The sequence below is a fragment of the Boleophthalmus pectinirostris genome, unplaced genomic scaffold (assembly GCF_026225935.1).
Source record: "Boleophthalmus pectinirostris isolate CB_2022bp ecotype Guang Dong unplaced genomic scaffold, ASM2622593v1 HiC_scaffold_1, whole genome shotgun sequence".
In the NCBI taxonomy this organism is placed as follows: domain Eukaryota; kingdom Metazoa; phylum Chordata; class Actinopteri; order Gobiiformes; family Gobiidae; genus Boleophthalmus; species Boleophthalmus pectinirostris.
The window spans coordinates 22,998,080-23,021,557 of NW_026570970.1; the positions used below are offsets into that span (position 1 = coordinate 22,998,080).

A 23,478-nucleotide genomic window follows, 5' to 3' on the forward strand; every position below is an offset into this window, starting at 1 on the left:
GACAAAGCCAGTCCCACACATAGACTGTATATCCAGTATATGCGTTCAGTGGGAATGTGATGTTTGGTCATTCTTATTAACAGGCACAAGATGGTGCCCGTGAGTCATGAAGATAAATATGTTTTTATTTTTTTTATCAGTTTTTCATCCTCAGTTGTTCTAGGTGTGCACAAAATAGGCTACTTAACGATTAAAAAGCCTAATAGTATAATATTAGGCCTTTCATATAAGCCTATTGGTTAGCACACCTGCTTTCTCTGTGTTGCTAAACAGAATGCATTAGCCTACTTTTCGTTTCAAAGGCGTATTGTTTTATGTAGCATCGCATATAGACGAATTAGCAACTGATTATTTCACAAGGCCTAAGCACATATCTTGCATGCCAAGGGCCAAAAAGACCATTTCTTTTAGACTGGATGATTATCCTAAAAAAAAGGCCATGTCGATTGTGAAGATGTTTACATCATCTATAGGTATGCTTAGCCTACACCAATAGCCTAGTTAAGTTATGTCATTGCATTTAGCGTCCCCTACACCCCCTCAATCGTCACACACGGATCCACCTGTCGCTAGGTGTCCTCAATCAAAGCTCATGTCGTCATTGTGAGGTTACCGCTCCGCTGTGCGCTGCATCCGCGCGTAAGCCCCGCCTTCTCTGTCAGAAATCACTTTTCTAAGACGTTTATTCCTCATTTCTCCCTCACATGGGGCTCTGACACGTTTCGACGCTGGCTGCGGATCGAGTTTGTCAATATGGGGATCTAAATTAATCCTGGGGTACACCGACGGGGGGGACGGGACCACAACAAAAAGGGTCCGGTATCTTTGATTTTTGTGCATCTTCTTGTCCTCCGTCTCCTTTACCTCCGCTGTTGCTGCTGCCAGGCTTGAAGGGACCATGAGACAGCTCCAGCCATGGCGCGCTCTGATGCTGCTCGCGGCGCTGTGTCCAGTGGGACTGTCCGAGAAATACGGTAAGATGCCAAAGATGGTTCGTCTCAATGAATCATTCATCTACTGTTGTATTATTTCTCTGTACTTTTGCTCTTTTCATAAATACACATCATCCTTGGAATTGCACAAATAGGCTCTCCAAGAAAACTGGCTTTCTAACTTACAGTCATAGCCTATTACAGCCTATTGGACTGAAACACATGCTTCACACCTAAAACCAATCAATTAATGTTACAATATGTTTCAGCCTACAACCTGAACAAAAGTAATTGGACCATTGACTTAGCTTAGCTTTCTGGAGAAAGGAAGTGGCAATTTTATCTCAAACTAACAAATGGTCAGGAGCGGTTTGTTGCTTCTGGGGGGAAAAAATCTAGTTCTATTGATTATTGATTTGTATTGGCTGCGAACAGGATAATGGTAGCTAATCCTTACTAAACCATCAGTTTGTTTAATTAATGGAAAAGTTTACCTGTATTAAAAGTTTTCAACATTTACTGTCATATCTGCTTTTAATGTATTTATTTATTGTGTGTGTGTTTTATTTTATTTCTGTGTCTAGCTTTTTTAAAAATATAGGCCTATTTTCATGACAAATTTTCAACACTCTTCACTGACTACAATTGTACATTGTAAATAAATGATCTTATGATTGTGGAAAACATTGGATTCAATGTTATTTATTTTACACTCATTTTCTATTTAGCCAGGATAGTGCACCATACTGGAAAAAATATATGCAAAGTAGGCCTATAAAATGCTAAAACCTGAAGATTTTCCTCATAAAAATACAAGGGGAGAATTGGATTTCATAATTTGCCTCTATATGAGAAATTATTTAAAGCAGTTCAACTTGCGTTTTTCCTCTATTAAAAGGACCAAGATCAAAATATTTATAACCCAAAACTAGTATGTTCATCCAACTGAATAGGTTATCACATCTTTACAGCATCCATAGCAGGATATCCAGCACCCTGGACAGAAACAATTTATAAAATGTATTTTGCAAATGTTTTGGAGGTCTTCGGTCTATGAATATAATTGGTCACACAGTTATCTTTGTTTTCAAGCGTCCAGCTGTGCATCTTTTTACATTGTGCCGACCCCTATGTGGCCTGCCACTTCCTTTCCCTTCCCCCATTCATTGTTGTCATGATGTCTATATGACAGTCTTCAAAAATACAAGGCTATTTGCATTGAAGAACATTAAATGAATGCCAAATAGCTTGTTGCTCCGTAAACAGCAGTGACGTCTTCGTCTTCAACAGTAATGAGTAAATCAGCTTGTCTGCATGCACATGTGATTGGCAATTAGCAGATGCCTGTCGTAGCCCCCAGAGATATGTATTGGCAGCTTTTTTGCACATTTTATGATGAATTAAATGACCGATAACTTGCTTGAACATGAACAGCTTTTTCCATACACAGTAAACAATGTACCTTATTAGTAATACGCATATTGGCAGATACTAGCTGCTCTTCTTGGCTCAACCTTCCACATTTTTCTGTGCTTAAAGTGGCAAAAGAGAACACATGCTTGTGCCCTAGTGGGTTTGGGTGTAGTTTGGATTCATTGCACACAGAATGAAACAAATGCTGGTTCAATAATAATGAATCACTATTATATAATAGGTCCTCTACAGTTCAGCAGTAGGATACATGGCTCCTGATACGATAATATCAAAAACTGGTGATTTGTGATTTTAAACCACTACCTGCATAAGCACCATCATTTTGTAAAATACACACACACAAAAAAACTCTCTGCAATATATTGACACAGTAGCCCATGCTTTCGAGTTTTGTATCACATATATCAATATTTTGTTATTTTAGCACACTCCTAATATGGATCTATTGAACTAAATTTATGTGTGCTTGCTTGAATTGTTTCTTCTCTATATCCATGGTTCTATATTCCTTCAATTTAATGTATGTGAAGTATATGTTTGGGTCTCAATGCAGTGCTGAAAAGTTACAAAGCATGTGAGTAATATGACACCCACTCATGCAGCCTGTGGATCTCTTCCTCGATACTCGCTTTCTCCAAACTCTATGTATTTTTCCATTGGTTTTGTACTAGAGCCTAAGATGCATTTTCTGTGTGCCCAAACAGAATAGTGCAGGCAGCTCTATCCCTGCATATTGTGCTTGGCCGCTATCTATAACCAGCCACCTGCTCCTTCCCACAGTACCTCTCAGGTCTTACTCACAAAAAGAAGGTACGGAAGGACCCAATATATACATATATATATATACATATATATATACATATATATATATATATATATATATATATATATATATATATATATATATATATATATATATATATATATATATATATATATATATATATATATATATATATACATATATAGGTGATACAAATTACAGCATCTAATTAATATGAAAAAGACTGAAATGGACTGAATGACAAACAAAAGGGTCATTTATTAATTTATTTTTATTATTTTGTATTGATTTGAATATTAAAAAAAAAAGAACACAAAAGTGGGATTTAAGTGGTATTTTAATGGGGTGCATGCTTTTATTTACTGCTCCAGCTGTTGTTTTAGCTCCTATGATGAGTTATTGTGAACTAGAAGTAAGATTGTGCTGTTTCAATTGTAAAACCCTGCTGCATGGAGCTATCTGAGACTTAACTTGTGAACCAATAGTTTCTGATTGTAAGGAAAAACATATGATCTTTAAGAACGCATTGCTCCTAAGCATGTCATTTGTTAGAGGATGTCTGATGATTGAAACTATTGACATGTAGGAGAATGTGGTTATGTAACAGGCTTGCAGGCAAGACTTGAAAACTGTAAAAATAAATAAATAAATACTTAAATGTTATTATTAGAAATTAGTTTTGCAGATTTTATTAAATAAGGAATTATGTTCATCAGTAACACAGTGATTAATGCCTCAAACTGCTTGGCTTTCCATAATATTCAAAAATATCAGTATATAGAAGAAGTATATACTCAAAAGTATTTTAAGTGATTTTGTTGGAGTGAAATAGGATTCTTTACATTATCTTACTGGTTCTTGTTTGTTTATAATGCATTGCTTATTGAATAATGTTGTAAAGATCTCAAACTTCCATTACCTATAAAAAGTTAGTGCACTTAATAATTTAATGTTTCAAAAAGCTATTGTTTTACGGACAGAAATAACATTAAGTTTAGAGTGCTTTTCAAACGTTGTGTGGGTTGACTTTTATAACAGCAGCCAATAGGAGTACTTTTTATAATGCTACTGTATGAGCAAGGGCTAATTAGGATGACTAAGCGCGGTTAAGTGTACTTTTTGTTTCATTTGGATTTCTAATGGGATCTGTTTCCATGGAGATAGCGGTGATAGATTTTACCTGTAACCTGTGTTTTTGTTCGTCTCTCTCCAGGTTGCCTTTTTGAGAGAAAACTGTGCTCAAGGGAACAGTTCTGCTCAGATGGTAAGTGTGAATATTGTCCATCTAAGGCACCTGTAGATTTGAAATATTTTACACCATGCTTCAGAAGGCATCACAGAGACATCACCTTGACTTTGCTTTGTTCTATTTTTTTCTGCAAACATCAACACATGTATAATTACAGATCTCAGCATAGAGTCACCTGTTTCTTATAAGTAATACAGTCCCCCATGTTCCTTGTTTTGTGTTATGCTTGAGATTTTTTTCAATTTCTCATTAAAAATGACTTTTAAAAGGGGCATTGCATTTTATTTCTATCACTTAATCAATAATAAAGTGCTTCGATGTTGTGTTTTACATGCTTGTATGCCTTTGCTCACTCTCACAGATTTAGATTCATAATGATAAAATACATTTTAAGAGTAAAAAGAAATAAACATAAAATATGAATACTTTTTAATAGTAAAAAAAACAACAACAACAACAACAACAAAGCTTAGTCTGTAATTAAAACAATCTTATCTCTAATCATATACATGCTTTGAACCATGAAAGTCTTAAGCCCTTACACACACATGTACCAACAGAAGCTTGAGAACCACTCCATTATTACACAGTTATTTGCTCTTTTCCAGAAACAGCACTTACACTCATCCACAGACATCCATATTTCCTATCAGTTCATCTCTCTCATTTCTCATCACCTGCTCCCTCTCTCCTCTACCTCCTCTTTTCCTCTTCTCCTCCTCTTGGTCGAAGCCCCGCCCTGTCCCCCCGCTGTCTCCATGGTAACGCTGACATCATCGCGGTGAGGTCGACACCCCCACAGTTGTTGTGCTAATACAGTGATGAGTCACGGACACACACTTACGCACGTCTCTGGAAATTGCATTTACGCACACAGCCGCACGGAGCACATTGGTTGGAATACAAAATGGGCCGCGTAGACATAGGGCACGACATCAATATACATTTGAGATATTTCCGGGTTAGTCCGTCGTGCAGTAACAAAGCAGAGCATGGTATTTTTATCCCAAGTAATTGAAAAAAGTACTTCTAATAAAGCTGGGTTGTCTTGAGTTTCTAAGCCCACAAGAGACGACAAAAACACATGAATAGAAAAACATGTCATCCTTTTGGGTCTTTATTAACTGATGCATCCAAGCAGCACTCTACATAATTTATTCCCAGACTTCCAGAACCAGACAAGTGTCAATCTGCAAGGATTTTATCTGACATTTAAAAATGACAAGATCCAGTCTTGCATACAAGACATGTTTTGCATAGTGATGTGAAGATGTTGGACTTCTGTTTGCGAGTGACAATTACAAATAAGGCAAGGAATAAATACATCGAAAGGGACAGGTATTGTTATGTTTTACAGATTCTGTCAGAAAATACTTCATTAAAATGCTTTGGACATTTACACAGAGGTGTAGTGTAAGCATGGTAGGGCAGACTGATAGCTTTTAGATTAGCAGTTTATTGGAAGAATTGCTAATTATGCAAGAGGTTTAGATTTAGAATTTTAGAACATGTTTGTAGAGGTCAAAACTACAGTGTTTGCAGGTTTGATTATAAGACCCCATGGTTCTTATTCTTTTTTACAAATCATTGCACCCATTCAAATGTACATTAATTTGCAGTCTTAATATATGACTTGAAGGATACTGTTTAAGTTGGCTCTGACTTTATCTTGCTTTGAAGGGTCGTAAAAGGTTAGATGAGGAAAGGAGAGGCAGATGTAGAGAAGCCCTCTTATTGCATTACGTTGTTCTGAGATCCCATAACTTCTTTATCTTGTCATTTCGATCGGACATTAGAGCTGGTTAGTGCCCTGTCTGCACTGTGCTGTGAGGTCAGCTACAGTCAGAGGAGATCCAGGTCTTTTACTCTTGTCCTGTTTGATCACATGACCTGGGTTCATGTTTTGTTTGTATGGCAGTGGTCAGACAGCAATAGCAGCTCGTTTACACAGGCTACAAAGAGGTATCAGGACATTACATAGAAATTTGACAGAATTATTTAAATTAACAGAGAGGTTTTTTTTTATTGTGTTTCACTAATTTATTTATTCATTGATTGATTGCTGAAATGTACTTTAACTATTACTGCACATAATAATTTTAAAATACTTTCTAGTAATTCAATAAATAAATGCCCAAATGCAGGTTCTGTATGTTCACAGATGAATTCAATCATGCATGAAATTTGAAAATAGAATTGTTGGATGAAAATGTTAGGCCAACGATCAATATGAATGTCTAATCTAATCAAAATATGAAAATTATGATGTATTAAAGGGATAAACATTGTTGTTGACTGTTTCTACCTAATGCATCTGAAAATGGCAACTGCAGAAGATGATGAAATGATAATGTTTACCAAACTGTCTCTATGTTATTGATGTATTGCCATAATATTCAGTCAGTTCTGCTCTATTTATATCTATTTCCAGTTGATAGATTGCTGTGTATCAAATTCCTCTCGTCGAGGGGTGCATTCCTCTGGCTCTGTAAAAAAGCCATTAACAGAAATAACCCTGGCTCCAAAAATAGCCCCAATCCAATCCCAGCATGCAGTGGTGCCGTCAAATCTCTTATCCTCCTCCACACCTCCTTTGTGTCATCACCACAAAGGGAATACCACGCAATATTTATACTTTACCAATACTAGTGTTTAGAGTATCTGTACTTTTAGTTGTGTAATGTAAACTTTTTTGTCTTAACATTTTTAAACATATTCTGATAAGTGGTTAATTTTACATGGCAAAATATTGAGATAATTTTGAATGGCAACTAATCTGAATAAAGATCACAAGAGAGCAAATGCTATGAAAACACTGGAAGTACATAAAACAGTACAATATTTGTGTCATCTTTAATTAGGGCCACTATACCCACAAGATACCTGTATAAATTGTTTGATTTGAATTAGGTTATTTTTATTTATTTATTTCAAAATCCATACAAAATTTTTGGATAGGAAAAAGTTTAAATGCATCCATTAAATGCATAAATATTAAATATTTTCAGTCCAACATGCAGTCAGTATCTTAAAATAATTCAGCTGCATTGACTGAGTTTTAAAAATTCACCAATATAATTTATTTTATACAAGAATTAAGTTACTTTAATTGCCATTTGTAGTTTAAAAATACATTGGAAAACTTGTGGACACAGCTCAAAGTGCACCACAATACTTGAGTAACACACATAAATAAACAATGGACATGCTGCATGTTGCAAAACTTCGCTATCAAGAAACCCTTACAGATTGAAATAACCAAGCTAAAAAGATAGGATTTTACTCCCAACATATTCAGAAATGGCTTTATAAATAGTCTGAAGGGATAAGCTAATTAAAATTATGATATCTGGCAGGACACCTCTTAATGTCAAAATATGAGGCGGTTTACGTCACATTTGCAGCTGTAATCCGTAGTAATCACTTTAGCATTGCACTTCAGCACTTGACTGTATAGCAGGTCGGAGTCGGAGTCTGTTTTAGATTGAAGAAGTGTGATGCTGAATGGCTGCGGTGACTCATCGGTGCACCAAACTAACACGCTTCAAGTCAAGTCGCAAAGCTTTGTCATACTTTTACATTTCTGCACCCACATTTTAGATCGTCAAAAAGGTGGCTCATGGATTCTACCTCTCCTTGTGTTTTTGTGTCAGTTTGTGTTAGGGGGTTCTGGACTGGGTTTAAAACATTCTGTAGTTGATTTTTCCACAAGAAAATGTAAATAATGCATTGTAGAGGTGGGGTATATTGAATTATTGATTAAATTGTGAATGTTGTTTTGAATATATGCAACATTTCAATATTGGATAATTCTGTTCCTTTGGTCGTATATTACACACGACTTTTGTGAGTTTTAAGCCATGTTATAATGTTGCATCTCCAAGCTCCACATGCTCTTTTCCACCTTGTGATTTCATGAAGCAGTAGTTTTCATATTAACAGCTAAATTAGCTTTTGTTCTGTTTGAGAGAAGAACTCAGCTTGAAAATGCAGGAGCTGTGTGTTAAACATGTGTGAATGAAACAAAACACAACTCCGGGTATGTCCGTGATGAAAAAACAACATTATAACATAGATTAGAAAACAGAGCAGTAGAGCAAATTTACATTATTCAATATATATAAAAAAATAAATAAATATAATGAATCATACTTTTTGGCTAGCAGACATAAAATATTGTGTTATTAATTTTGCACCTATTCCCAATTTGAATACTTGAATATTATTTTTTGTGTTTCCTAAAAAAAAAAAAAAAAACCTTTGAGGTCTGTCTGTAATTTGCCCCAGGCTTGCTGGACAGAAATACAACCTTGAAATAGCTGATTTCTAGGGAAATTAATTACGTAAGAAATTGTGTTATTTATTAATTCTTGATTCTTATGAATGTGTCGTAAGTCTGTCATGTTTTAGTGAGTCTATAACCTCTGTGTGCGTAGGACCAAAGTATGACTCATGACTGCGGACCTTAGAAATTCTGAAGCACAAAAGAACAAAGTATGAATATAAAATCAATTTCTTATTTTTGTAGATGGTCTGTTTGGCCAGTGTCGAACCTCAAAGCAGGACCTGGTTCAGTACCAGGTGTCGGTCCCTGTTTTGAAAAGGATGCAGGAGGTTCTCAAGCAGCTCATGCAACAAGGTAATGAACTCTTGTTTTTTTTTTTGTTTTTTTTTTTTACATCCATAGAAAATTGTTGAATAGAAAAAAGTTACATCCATTCTAAATACATGTTGCGATATTTTCAGTCAGTTCAAACATGTAGTGAATTTCTTAAAATAATTCAGGGGTATATTGAGTGAGGTGAAAAAAATCACCTATATAATTTTATACAAGTTTACAAGTTTCAAATTCTAAGTTTATCTTGTATATTTTTAAATTGAACTTTTTGTGGTAAAATCATAAACTGTATGAAAAAGTGGATTAAGTGAGTGTGATGTCACCCATAGTGTTATGCTCCACTCAAATGAATAGGACTTTTTTAATGTACAAAATGTTGAAATAAAACCCCAGGATCATGTAGACCGGGTTAATACAGACATTAAGACTGAAATGATGAGGCTCACAGCAGCAGTTACAGAGAGAGGGACCACAATATAATGTAAGGCAATTGGAGCCAGGGTCAGAAGCAGCTGGAAGAGACCGCATATGAACTTCCTATTTGGAACGCAGCATACATGAACTCTTCTTTTTAATATTCTAACATTGATAAATAACACTGTCGCCCATTCCCTCCTTTTAAAATGCCCCGTGTCAGTCAGTGGTCAGCCCCTCTCCTCAGTTCACCCCTCTGCCTCTCTGCTCATTTTCCAGCGTCTTGAAGCAGTAAGCCCTTAGCCCAGCGAGGTAGTTACTCTTTAACAATATTAACTTTGCTCTGTGATCATTTGGAGGGAGCTGAAGAGAAAATAGTCTGAATCACACACACAATATAATTAAACTTGATTATTTTTTTACATTTTGCTTGTGTCTTCTGCAGGTTTGTCTTGGCAGGATGACATCACACAATATATTTTATCCAAAGAACTGAAGAGAGTTCCTCACACAACACAAGCAGCAAAACCAAATTCATCCTCCTCCCAGCCATCATACCCCCAGTAAGTCAACTCAAAAAACAAGTATAAATGTCATGTTGTAATTTCAGAAGAAGAGTAGAGACCTATGTAACTCTATAGGAGTTTTTTTAATGAACAGTTCAAACTAAGAACGTGAATGTTGAATTACGTTAGTCTAATAGCATTATCTAAGTCATATTTGAAAGTTTTCGGAAAACAAGAAAAAAACAAATTTTTTAGCAAGCACATTGGTATTTTTTATTGATATTGTATAGGGATGACTGAGGCAGACAGACACTCTAACAAGTGCTCTGAGGCTGAGGGCATAGGCAATAAGGCGGGGTGAAGCAGCAGCGGTAGGAGAGTAAAGTTATATATATATATATATATATATATATATATATATATATATATATATATGGCATATATAAAAAAACAAAAAACAGGCAATTATGCTATTGGGCTAATGATTTAGATATATTGGTATTGCATTGGGTTCATTAACTCAGTGATTCCAAACCAGTGGTACACGGACCATTCGGGGTACACAAGCACTACCAGGGCATTGAATTGTATTTGACCAAAAATATCCTTTATAATGTTTTGGAAAATTTTGGAGATCAATGAATTGAAAAACATGAAAATATAAGTGATAATTGTAAATGATAATATACTTGTATCCAAGTTATCTTGAGAGGGCACTCAAAATAATAATTTAAAAAACCCTCTGGGATCCACTACATTAACGTACCATGTATTTTGGCTGAACAACTTATGTAAATTTGTATTTTACTTGCCCATTGTAAATATATCTTTTCTTAATTTTCAGATCCAAACACCAGAATTCTCATCACCACAAGTCCAGTTCATCTCCTCCTGGTGGAAACTATGTGGACTACATGATTGTGGAGCCCCCTGAGTCTCATCTGAGGATGCAAGCAGCTTCAGTCGATCCATATTCATACCACCAGGTGCACAGCCGTACACATGCTAACACATTTGTCCAAAGGTACAAAAATAATGATTATTGTGCATGTATATTGCACCTTAGTGTAAAACACATTAGTTGAACTGAGTCCCAAAGCAGTTTTCTGCTTTAATAATGTATTGTTTAGCTAAGGAAATATAAAGGGATTTTAAATGATGGAATCAATTTATGCTTGTTATGAATGTGTGCTACTGTGTCCCTGTGGGGCTGTAGAACCGTCAGCCCTCACTAGGCTTTATAATTTATCTTTTGTTCACATGAGCTTCAACACTCATTATGACAAAATGTGCAACTGGGCAGTCAGACATTATTATTTACCACTGAAACACATTAATTTAAAATTACACATTTAAATATCTTAATGAATGAATGAGAGATTGTTGTTGTCCAGGGTACCATAGAAATATACCAAACACAGACCTTTTTAGCCCTATAATGAATCAATGAATGGATAATGAATCATCATCCGATTTATGTTATATGTTTACACTTATGTTTACAGCACAGATACCAGGACGAGGTGGAGAGGTCTCTAATTGGCCAAGGAGGTGGATATGTCCGCCCTTCATCCCATGCACAGGCGAATCGTGAGAGAGAACGGGATAGGCAGATGCTGCAGGAAGCTCTGTCTCTCTACCTAGCATCCGGGCAACCTTCATACAGGCACAGAGGACCTGCCCCCATGAGCCCAGGAGGTAAGATGTAATTAAAACAGCCTAAAGTTAATTACAGCATGTATAATTAAAGTGTAATAGTAATAGAGTGTAATGCTATTAAGCAGGTCTCTATTATGAGGACTTGGAGTTGGAGTTACCAGTTGACTATGTAGAGGATTATACCACTGAGGAGAGACTTGGGACTGGCAGACAACCCGCAGTGCAAAGCAAGAAGGCTCCTCAGGATTTCAGCTCTATGCATGAAAACAATGGTGAACAAACACTAATTGATTAATTATATATAAAAATAAATATTCATATATATTATATAATATCATAATATCATATCATAATATTCAATATAATTCAAACACAGACTCAAAAATAGGAAATCTCGACCTTATTTAAATATAACTTCTAACTGTATAATGAACTAATTAACTATAAAATTGTAAATTAACCCATTAAATAGATCAGATAATATTCTATTCCATATTCTAATTATTTGCTTTGGATAAACATAGAATAATACTTGATAATTTAATATTTTTTTTCTCTGCACCAGATGGTTTGCTTCAGAGGATGTCAGTAGTCTTGCAGCGTTATGGAGTCGATCCCAGGGAGCTCAGTCAAGAAAAGCTCTACAGACTGGCCCTTATACTGCAGCTGTTACAGGCACAGGAAAAACCAGGTACAAAATCACAACTATGCTACAGCAAATTTATTCAAATTATATGCTACTAGGCTACACATGCATAATGCTGTCCTCTATTGGTTTTATCCAAATGGACTAGCTAATGTGACACTCACTGTAATTAAAGATTAACTGTAGACAGCCATAGGTCTAGGTTCAGGACTTCTTCGTCAAAACTGCAGAACTGCCTCTTACTGGCAGCATTTCAATGTATTAAGTGGATTTTCCTCTACATGTTTTTATTGTTGAAAAAATGGTTTTGTGACAGTTTTGAACCTCACACAATATGTCTCAGAGTCTGGATTCTTTGAATAAATGCAAGTAAGCACAGGGCAGTATGTAGAGATACTCAAACATGCATAGATCAATTAAAATACAATTTGGAGTAAGTTAATGATAAGGGAACATCATTATAAAATGGTTTAAAACTGATAATGATCATTTTCCTTAATATATTCTGTTTAAAGTTACACAGTGCACCTTTAAAGTTTTATTTTGTCTATTTCAGCTCCCAGTCCTTTAGAGAAAGACCTCTTATCTCTCAAAGAGGTACAACTATCACTTTGCTGTATACTTAAACTGTGCTGAATTTCCTACAGTCTTAATCAAACTTTATCTTTATTCCACCAGGCACTAAAAACAGACAGTGCCCCAGGTAAAGCTGAAAAGCCTGGTCTTGTCCCTGCCCCCCCAAATGCCTCTCCACCTGCCACCTCTCCTGTCTCTGCTCCTGCCACTGCTCCAGCAAAAACATCAGGACCTCCCCACCCAGCCTCTCCACCGAACCTCTCTGAAACTGGACCAAAACCTCTACTGGTGGAAGGCACAGGAGCCAAAGAAGAGTACGGGTACATTGTTACCAACCAGAGGTAATTTGGGTATGAATTTTAGCCATACAAAATACAAAGACAAGATATTAATGCACATGACAGGTTTTAATATCTTTCTAATTATTACTAGCTTTGGTGGGGTTGTATTGTGGTAAATATTTATCATAGTTTTAAGTCAGATAAGTGGCCATTTGTGGAAAAAAGGCTAAGAATGAAAGCACAAAAGTATAGGAAGCAGTGATGAGTTCTATCTGTGTCTACCTACATCAACAACAAAATTTTCACCCTAAACTCTGAATTTTAGCAATAAGTGAACAAATTACAAAATGCAGGCAATACATGTAAGGAGTGACTGCTTATTACAGACAAATGAACTACTATAGCTGAAGTTGCTGGTTCTGCTAGAAAGAATACATATTGCAATATATTTTTCCATGTGTAAATCTGCTAATTAGAAAGGTGAAGCTGGCATGTAGGATTATGTATATAAAAACATATATATTCTTTTGCAGAACACTGGATTTGTACGATGGAGTGAAGTTATTGGATCTACTAGCCAATAAAATTCACCTGGCCACTAGCAGCTTCATCAACATCAGGTATAGTTAGCACTGTAAACAGTATTGCAGTACTTCTGTGGAAAAAGGACACCATGTTTATTTGTGTGCCTTGTGTTTTCAGTGTGGTGGGTCCTGCTTTGACATTTCGCATCAGGCAGAATGAACTCAACATGACAGCTGCAGAGGTGGCAGCTAAAGCAGGTGAGCCATTAGACGCTAACCCTTGGAAATGAAGGATGATAAACAAAATAATGCTGTAATAGAAGTTTAAAAACACATCAAAAATGCATGACAGATCAGATCACAGTCAGACATGCACAATGAGATAGATTAGATTCTTTTAATAATAAAATTTTGAATACTTTTGAATTAATGCTAAGGCTAGGATTTAGCATTTTAAAATATCCATTAGCATTAAAGCTCCAACTCACTAAACTTTTAAATAAATACAAAATAAGTTATCCATAAAATATTTGGTAATTATTCTTAGTTTAGTTTAATTTAGTCATTACTGTGCAAGTATCACAATTTAACATATGCTTTAATGTGTTACAATAAGGGTACAAACCCTTTATGACTTCCTAGTTCATTTAAATGGGACAATGCTACAGTAGCTCAGTGGGTGTAGCGTTTCAAATCCAGCTCCCAGAGATGACTGCTGTCACTGTGTCCTTGGGCAAGACAGTGGTGTGTGAATGTGTGAATGGGTGAGCGGTCCCTTGATGTAAAGTGGTTTGAATGCCTTGAAGGTGGAAAAGCAGTGTATAAAAATCTGACTCTTTAACATTTAGCAAATCACAAGAGAGCTAAATGAAGTCGTACTGTCTACAATAAATTGCAACTTGTTAACTGTACCTTTTTATATACAGTATAATAAGGGTTGTAGGTAGTATCAATCCACACATTGCCACAAAAAACATCTTTGCTGAGAAACAATAGTCCAATAACCTCTGCCAATCAAAGCCTTGGTAACATGTTTAGTTTATGTATAATCCACAAAAGAGCTGAATGAATTCTCCCTATGTTGTTGCCTTCACAGTAGCAGAGAAGAGTTTCCTGGAGACAGAGACTGGCCTGAAGATTGTCCAGACTGGAGTGGGCGAGGTACGTATATCTCCACACACTGGGAGTCTCTGTGGGAAATTTCCTTTCACTTTTCACTGCTCTTATCTCTAACACAGGGAGCTGTCGTCAAGGCAACTAGATAATGTCACCCTCCATTATTTTTACATGTTAAAAGGAGGACATTAGCTGGGACTTTTCACACAATTTCACATAACTAATTTATACAAACCTATTTACAGAAGTAGATTTTAGCTTACTTTGCCTAGTTAGAATACTATACAGAATATTGCTTTAGTTGATTCATCATTATTATATTGAGATATTTGTGTTTCAGCATTTGTATGGTGTATTAGTTAGGTCTCATAATTGAGTTATATGAAAATGCAATTGCCTTTATAGTTATATATCAATCATATTTTATTATTTTATTTGTCATTCCATAATTTTCTCGCAGTATGTTGGGATCACATTATCCTATCTTGTCAAATTGCATCACTGGCTCAAATAGCCTGTGTGAAAAAGGCTTTGTTCTTGTCACAAAAGATCAACATCTTTCCTCTCATACTCTTAAAGAAAATAGTGGAGTAATGTGCATGGTTGTAAGTGCGTGCCACCCAGAAGGCAAATGGCTTGATCAAATCACCGCGTCGACAGAGAATATTCCACACGTTGCCATGGCGCTATATCTGTTCCGCCTATCCTTTGTCGCCGTGGCTCCCAGATCCAGGTGCTATGGCAACAGGTGTCATTAACCTCATTACACTGTTTATCCAACCAAAGAGCCAGGAAATACTACTAAGGATTACTGGGAGTATGGATTTGCAAGATATTCGAGGAATTAAGATATGAAATTATCTGGAATTTATGTTTCATATATATATATATTTTTCTATTTTTGTCACAAAGGCAGCTACAATTTCAACCAATAGCTAGGCAGACTGCTGTGGATGTATTTATGTACCAAATCAATCAGCAATGAAGCAATGGATTGGATTTCTAATTGTAGAATGAAAACATAAATAAAAACAGATACATATTTAGTTTTTTAAATTACAAAATATTTTAGGCTCAGCTAGAAGCCCAAATGTATATTACTGTCTATATTGTACAATATGTAATGGAAAACATAGTGAAAATGAAAGATGGACACTCGAGACAAAGTGAGATTTATGGCAGCAATTAGTGCATTGTGCTTGGTCATGGACAGCTTTTTTCACAGGACCACTGCCTCCTTTTAATGGATCCCCAATGCTTACAAAAAGACTGGGGCATTACTCTTTAATATAATTAAAAACAAAGTAAAGGAAGGTTGCCACTGTTAAGTAAAAAATACTAGTCCAGCCTCTGTCATTGTAAATCCAGGAGTTTCAGAATAATAAAAAATTAGGACTGTTGCCATAGCAATAACTAAATTTTATATATTTTGAATGGCAAAAAAGTGCTTAAATGTCACCTTTGTCAACAGGAAGCAGAACCCTATGAATGCACATATACAAAAGATTTACATTGTCAATGATCAGTTCTATAACAGACTGAACAAAATTCCCTTCATGTTTTCTTTATAGAGGACAGATGCACGGGGTCTCCCACAGGTGACCAGGGTTTCCCAGGGCTCCAGTGGGACAGTCATTACTTTAGTTTCCATGGCAATCGTTGGAGGGGTGCTTGTGCTGGCCATGGCCATGGCCTGTTTCCGGCATTACGCTCAGCAGGTAGCCAATGGGAAGCTCGGACTTGGACCAGAGGCAGGAGCAGAGACACATTTTGACTATCAGGTGAGAAAATGCACAAAAGACACTTGTTCAAAATAGTTATTGAATGGAGGCAAGTGGCATTTTTTTAGTTTAATGGACTGCAGTATATATAGCTTAATATATCTGTAGATAAAAAAAACCACCTATTTTGCCTTTAGTAAAAATACTGTCAGTTGATGAAAAATTATTGACAGTTATGCTGCTATGCTATAGCGATTACTATAATAAGAGTTTATGACTCTTCTCTGTATTGTTTATTTTCCTGTTATGTTAATGTTCTTTATAATTTACTGATAGATTAATTGTTGTCTAATATAGGCCTACGACAAAGGTTAAAATTATTGTTGACTAAATGCTTAAAACAGCAGGTGTGCAATTCAGTAATTTCTACCTCACAAATACAATACAGTCAGTAGAAACAATACTGATCCAGTAGCAATAGAGGTAGCTGGTTAAGGTTAGTCATAATTTTGTGTTCACTCAGGAGCTATGTCGGCAGCACATGGCCTCTAAGTCGTCCCTGTGCCGTCAGGACTGTGTGGGCGGAGTCAGCAGTGGGACAGGAGCACCCATTGGGACCGGAGCGGGGGGACGGAGGGGCACAGACACATCCAGAGTCAGCAGTGTCTCCTCTCAGTTCAGTGACGGGCCACAGCACAGCCCCTCTTCCACACATAGCTCCACCCCCTCATGGAGCGAAGAGCCAGCCCAATCAAACATGGACATCTCCACTGGACACATGATACTGGTACAACTGTACAAATACATTTACAGCTATGGTGTCTAATGTTTTGTTTGTTTTTTAGTTCATTTTCTGTTTTTCTCCAAAGAGCATGTTGTAAAAAACAGCACTTTGTGAGAAAATTACAATAATAGCTAATAATAAAATATTTTTACATTTCTCACCAACCCAAAAATAAACAGTGCTCTGATTGACTGTGTTTTTGTGGTCCACCCCAGTTTCACTTCGCCATCTAAAAAATGCATTTCTAAAGCTGTACCTCAAAATGAATGCATGTGGATATTAGCAATGTACAAAAGAATTTGGAAGAGATTTATATACCTGCTTCCTCTTTCAGTGATTCAGATACCCCTGCTTTAATCATATTTTTATATAGACAAATGAGATCAAACAAGCTCATCATCCCATTTTCAGTAGTGATTTTAAGTTATGACTGTGACTAGTATAGTTTTCTTATAGCAAGAAAGTTTATGGCTCTATCCCAGCTCTGACCAGTACATTGTGGTATCCTTGGGCAATAATATTTTCTACCTGGCTTGTATGTATTAAAGTATCTTGAAAGTGAGTGATATATGAATAATGGTTTACTACTATACATAAAATGTGGTCCCAAATCACAAAGCTCCCCCAAAAAAGACATGGACAAAAGCAGCAAATTTTTTGACTACACTAGTTGGGCCTAATCTTGACATAAAAGCATAAAAGCTTGATCAGCTGCCTCTATCAAATCATTGTTTTGTTTTTTTAACTCAGCTGTCAGTGGCTGTGATGTTGATCTAAAACATGCAAGTAACTTACAAGCAGTATAAGTAATCTGACTCCCCCTTAGGCGTACATGGAGGACCACCTGCGAAATAAAGACCGTCTTCAGAAGGAGTGGGAGGCGCTGTGCTCTTATCAGGCCGAGCCCAGTTCAGTCGCTGTGGGCCAGCAAGAAATCAACAAGGACAAAAACAGATATGCAGTGTCCCTCCCCTGTAAGTACAATTATATACCAATATCCTTCCACAGTCCATATTTAAAAGTAAAACCACGGGGGAAAAAAGTCCATTGCATTTCTCATTTTTCACAATAATGTCTAAAGGCCACATTATTTATTCATTTGTTGTTATTGACTTGGTATGTGACTTTGTTGCAGACGACCACACTCGAGTGAAGCTGAAGACAGAGATGAACCCCAGTAAACAAGACTACATCAACGCCAGCATCATTGTAAGAAATACTTTTATGTTTTATAGGTTTAGTTTTATAATGTATCATTTTTATAATAACTGTTGTTGTGGCAGTCAACAGTTATTGTCCTTATAGTTAAAGAGGACATAAATAGTTAATGTGGTGAGATGCGCAAACAAGAAGTGCATGTTTAATTAAGTTATATAGGCTTCATAACACAATTACAACTAAAGAAAATATTGGAAATAGTTAGTTATATTTTTATAAAAGAACTGTATCTAAATATGTTCAAATCAAATATAGCTTTTTGATAACAGTTGTACTTTTGATTTCATTACAAAAAACATTGGACATGATGGCCAAATTATATTGCTGGGTTTCGAATGAAATCACAACACTCTATAGGCCAGTTATATTTAATACAGACTATTATTCCTGTTAAACTGCAGATTGAGTCTTGTCACAAATAGAAATAATAAGGTTAAATATTTGTGAATTTACCTTTGAATATGTATGACAAGCTGCAGTGTTCAATAGGGAAATCTGACTCTTCTGACCTCATCTGGCAATATGACTTCATCACATTCTAAAATCTGAAAACCACCAATACGTTGGTGATTTCATTCTCAAGAGCATTATCCAATCAGAAAGCAGAATGAGCCTTACAAGTGTATATTTTAGCATTGAACCCAAATCCAAAAGAAATTGATATGGGTTATTTCTTTCAATAACTGTTTTTTACAGTTTGACCACGACCCCCGGCAGCCGTCTTACATCGCCACCCAGGGCCCTCTACCTCATACTGTGACTGATTTCTGGCAGGTCTGTCCCTTGTTCCTCTTAACTACCTCTCTGTACCATGTTTCTCATAGCTCAGTGTTCCCTGCCTGCTCATGTGCTAATGTGACATGCGTGTGCATGTGTTGTGTATATTATGTGTTGGCCACAGATGGTGTGGGAGAGCGGCTGCACGGTGATAGTGATGATGACAGCACTGGTAGAGGATGGAGAGAAACAGTGCGAGCGCTACTGGCCTGACGAGGGATCATCACTGTATCACATCTACGAGGTACACTTCCGCCTGTAATATATTACCTGTCATTACACTTACTGCGTATTGTAGTAGCAGCCGCATGTGTGCAGAGGAGGTGGAGTAGACAGTTCCTATAAATAAATTTAAAGAGCCAGAACTTGAAAAATATCACTCAACTTGAAATATAATGTAGTGATTCAAATAATTACTCAATTTAAAAAAAAATCTGATCTATGCTATCTATCTACCTATCTATGATCTATGTTAATATAATTTGACTGACACACTTTTTTTTTGACCACAGGCTTACATGAAAGTAAAAATTACTATTCAGTTCAAGTTCAAGAAACTTACTTATGTGAACATAGGGCTTTTTTCAGTATAATAATATATTATACTATTATAATATATAATATATAATTAAGCTGGAACAACAGTGGAAAGAGTAACTAAAAAGTACTCATTGTAACCTCAAATTAATATAAGTAAGTAAATGTTTATTTTGAAGAAATGCAATTTTAAAAGAATTGCCCATTTAAATGCTAAACTCATTACTCGCCAATGACTTACTATTTAAAAACTCCATGAATAAATAAAAACATAAAGTAAACTTTTTTGTTAAGTTAAGTAAAGTCTATGACGCCCCCTGGTGGGACGTTCCTATAGTTTACTAGGAACGTCTCACTAATTGTTCAAATGGGTTAAAGTTAAGATATGAGTTAATTTAGGTTGAGGTTAGAGTTTAGGTTAAGTACTATATGGTTAAGTTTTGGATAGTGTATTGTCTATGTGAAGATCCCAGTCTGTGTGTGTGTTAGTATTACGTATTGACTGAGCACTGGTGAATAACTTTTGATAATTTGGCAAAGTGAAAAGCAAATCTATATCTATGAATGCTATAAAAGAGTACATTTTCCATTTTCATTTTTCCTGCTGTACGTGTCCCCATTTCTCAGTCTCTCAATGCTTCTCCAGGTAAACTTGGTGTCTGAGCACATCTGGTGTAAGGACTTCCTGGTGCGAAGTTTCTACCTGAAAAATGTCCAGACCCAGGAAACCAGAACCCTGACCCAGTTCCATCTTCTGAGCTGGCCCGCTGACGGCATCCCGACCTCCACACGCCCCCTGCTGGACTTCCGCAGGTAAGACATTTCACTGACAACACCCCGCAACACATGAGAACAGTTTGTACAACTCTTGTAAATGCATGACAGTTCTTGTGTTTTTCTAGTATGGTGACCACTACTGTTTAGGATAAATTATTAATCTTAATTTTGTATTAATTTACCATTTATTTAACTTAAAAAGAATTACAAATCTTGATGAAAACACTCAAAAGTATCTGAATTAATACTTGGCAAAAAAAAATATGGAAATCAAACTGTTTAACTGAATTGTGCTGTATTCATTGTTATTATTGCCACTGTTCTGTACTAGTTTGTTATTTTAAATCACACACTTACGCAAGAATGTGAGTTCTCTTGTGAAATCAAATTGCTCTTTCCTGACCAGTTTGTAACAACAGATATTCAGATATTGTGGTGTCTCAATGAGTTTCCATCCCAGCTCCATATATTTTCTGTGTTTTTCATTTCTTAAATCATAATTTCTTCATCTCAAATGTACTACATTTCTGGCTGTACTACATTACAACCCCATTTCACGTCCTGTCCCCTCCCTCTCCTCTCTCTCTCTCCCAGTGTGCAGGTCCATGGGTTTGTATCTGAACATCTCCCAGTGTCATTTTTGTGGTTTGCAGCTAGTACTCTGGCTCCAGTTGCATAGTCACAAAAATGAGCATTGGCAGGTGTGACTGGCTACTGCAGGAGGGACAGTGAATTTGTGACTTCCTCTTTTCTGATTTAAAACATTTTCAACCATGTCTTTTTCAGTCAAACCATCATGTTTCCCCATTTCCACTATTCCTGTAGACCCTGTGTTTTTCCATTCATTAGCTATTCTCCCCATTCCATTATATACTAACCTCCCTACTGCTTTCACTGGGACCACAATGCATTAGCACTAAAAGCTAAGCAGAAATAAGTAGACTTAAGTAATTGAGAATTTACTAATAGTGTAATTCTTATACACTTTCATGATGCTAAAACACTAAATTTTGGTTTGCATTTTTATTTTCATTTTTTTTCTCAGGAAGGTAAATAAATGCTACAGAGGACGATCCTGCCCAATCATCGTTCACTGCAAGTAAGAAAACAGTTCATCAATTGTACATGTGTTACTGACTTGTGTTAGTTAATTAATTAATAGTACATTTGTATAATGAAAGTTAAAAAGAACATGTATTCATCTTTTACACAGTGATGGCACTGGAAGAACTGGCACATACATTCTGATCGACATGGTGTTGAACCGCATGGCCAAGGGTGAGTCAAAAACACTAAATTATCAGTTAAACACCACGTTTTGTGGACTTTTTTGCACATTCAGAAGATATAATATTTTTGTTTTAAATTGATATCACTATGGCAGTGGTTCTAATTTTTCTTAATCCTGAAACCCATGGATAATGCTTTTCAGACATACAGTATTTAGATGATGGTCCAACCTATCTACAAAGTCAAATTATTAGTTCCTTTCTCTAACTTCTGAGGCAACATTTTGAGGATTTTATAGCATTCAAAAGAATTGTTGAATTTTTAGTTACTAAGTCATCAGTTTTTCTTTTTCGATGGCTATATTGAATCAGTGCCAAAGAATTTTTCTACAGGCTCTGTTGTCATTGAAATACTACAGATGTGTACTCTACTTTATTCTAATGGGATAGAATTATGGACATTATGTGAATAATTTTGTATAGAGACAACATTAAAAGATAACATACAGGGTAGGGGTATAAGATTTATTAATACATGTATCATCAATATTTATATCTTAATTGTTTTAAAGCATGATTGTCAAAATCAGAAATATGTATTTGTCTTCTACCAGGAGTAAAGGAGATTGACATTGCAGCTGCTCTGGAGCACATCAGGGACCAGAGACCAGGTCTAGTCCGTACAAAAGTAAGACAATTGGCATTTTAAGATATTTTTCTTGTCACTACTGGATTGTAAACAATTTGTACCTTCATGTTTATCTGTAGGATCAATTTGAGTTTGCTCTGACTGCTGTAGCTGAAGAGGTGAATGCCATTTTGAAAGCCCTGCCACAGTAAGGCAACAGCAGCAGTGATATGGGACACTGTGGACTTCAGACAGGCATGCTCCAAATATCCATAAGGACAAACATTGTACCAACCTGCCATGTGTGTCGGACCATTCCTGTAAATAAGACTGCCACTTCTGTACCACTCTTGCTTTTGGCATGCTGTCTCTAAATTTATTTTGAATCATATTTTGATAAAAATTATTATAATGAAAAGCTGGAATGTAAAATGCAGGTAAATATATTAGATTATATCACAGATTTACTCTATTTCAAAAATCGAATTGGACATACTGTCTGACCAAATATCCAAACACTGTGGCTATGACTATGATGGTGAGTATGCAATAGAATGCATATATGACAGGAGACCAATCTCAGAAACCAGTTAAACTCATATCATCAGCTTTTTTGACATCTGTCTATTTCCTGGAAGCTTGATTACTCTATAGCAGAACTGACTGGGTTAATTCCTGACAATATTCACTGTTTTTGGCTAATCAATGATGTCAATATGTGTGTTTACATGGTTAAATATGACTTTATCTGTTTATTTAATTTACTATCAATGCAGCACATAACCAGATTCAAATTGTCTTCACTTTATTGATTTCACAATATAGTTTGATTGTTTTGTCGTGAGTATGAACACCATGGTGATTTGACGTAAATAATTCACTGCAATGATTGTTTTTCATGTAGCAGACAGATAGAAAATGACTATAAAAATGTATTTTTGACTTGACCTAAATAAAATTGTGATGTGACGCAGCAAACATAACACAGGTATTGTGATTTTTACAATCCACCATTTTAATGATCCATTATTTAGTAAATAGATGGTATAATATTTGAATATTTTAATT

At 35.9% G+C, this 23,478-nt stretch overlaps 1 protein-coding gene across 3 annotated transcripts; it reads left to right on the forward strand.

Moving 5' to 3' along the window:
• Positions 1-752: 752 nt before the first annotated feature.
• Positions 753-23,378, forward strand: ptprna (protein tyrosine phosphatase receptor type Na). 3 transcript variants are annotated; one of them, XM_055148406.1, is made up of 24 exons: positions 753-974; positions 4,364-4,414; positions 8,928-9,038; positions 9,877-9,994; positions 10,782-10,923; positions 11,443-11,635; positions 11,719-11,868; positions 12,162-12,287; positions 12,799-12,839; positions 12,921-13,159; positions 13,633-13,719; positions 13,802-13,881; positions 14,720-14,784; positions 16,311-16,520; positions 16,984-17,247; positions 18,071-18,218; positions 18,380-18,453; positions 19,159-19,236; positions 19,364-19,483; positions 20,423-20,589; positions 21,599-21,652; positions 21,767-21,831; positions 22,397-22,470; positions 22,551-23,378. In XM_055148406.1, exons 1-24 carry the CDS (start codon positions 899-901, stop codon positions 22,620-22,622), a joined length of 2,805 nt encoding a protein of 934 aa, XP_055004381.1. In that variant the 5' UTR covers positions 753-898; the 3' UTR covers positions 22,623-23,378. The 3 variants fall into 3 exon arrangements, with proteins under 3 accessions (XP_055004381.1, XP_055004395.1, XP_055004386.1); XM_055148420.1 differs by having other exon boundaries at positions 14,723-14,784; XM_055148411.1 differs by having other exon boundaries at positions 11,722-11,868.
• The last annotated feature ends 100 nt before the right edge of the window (positions 23,379-23,478 follow it).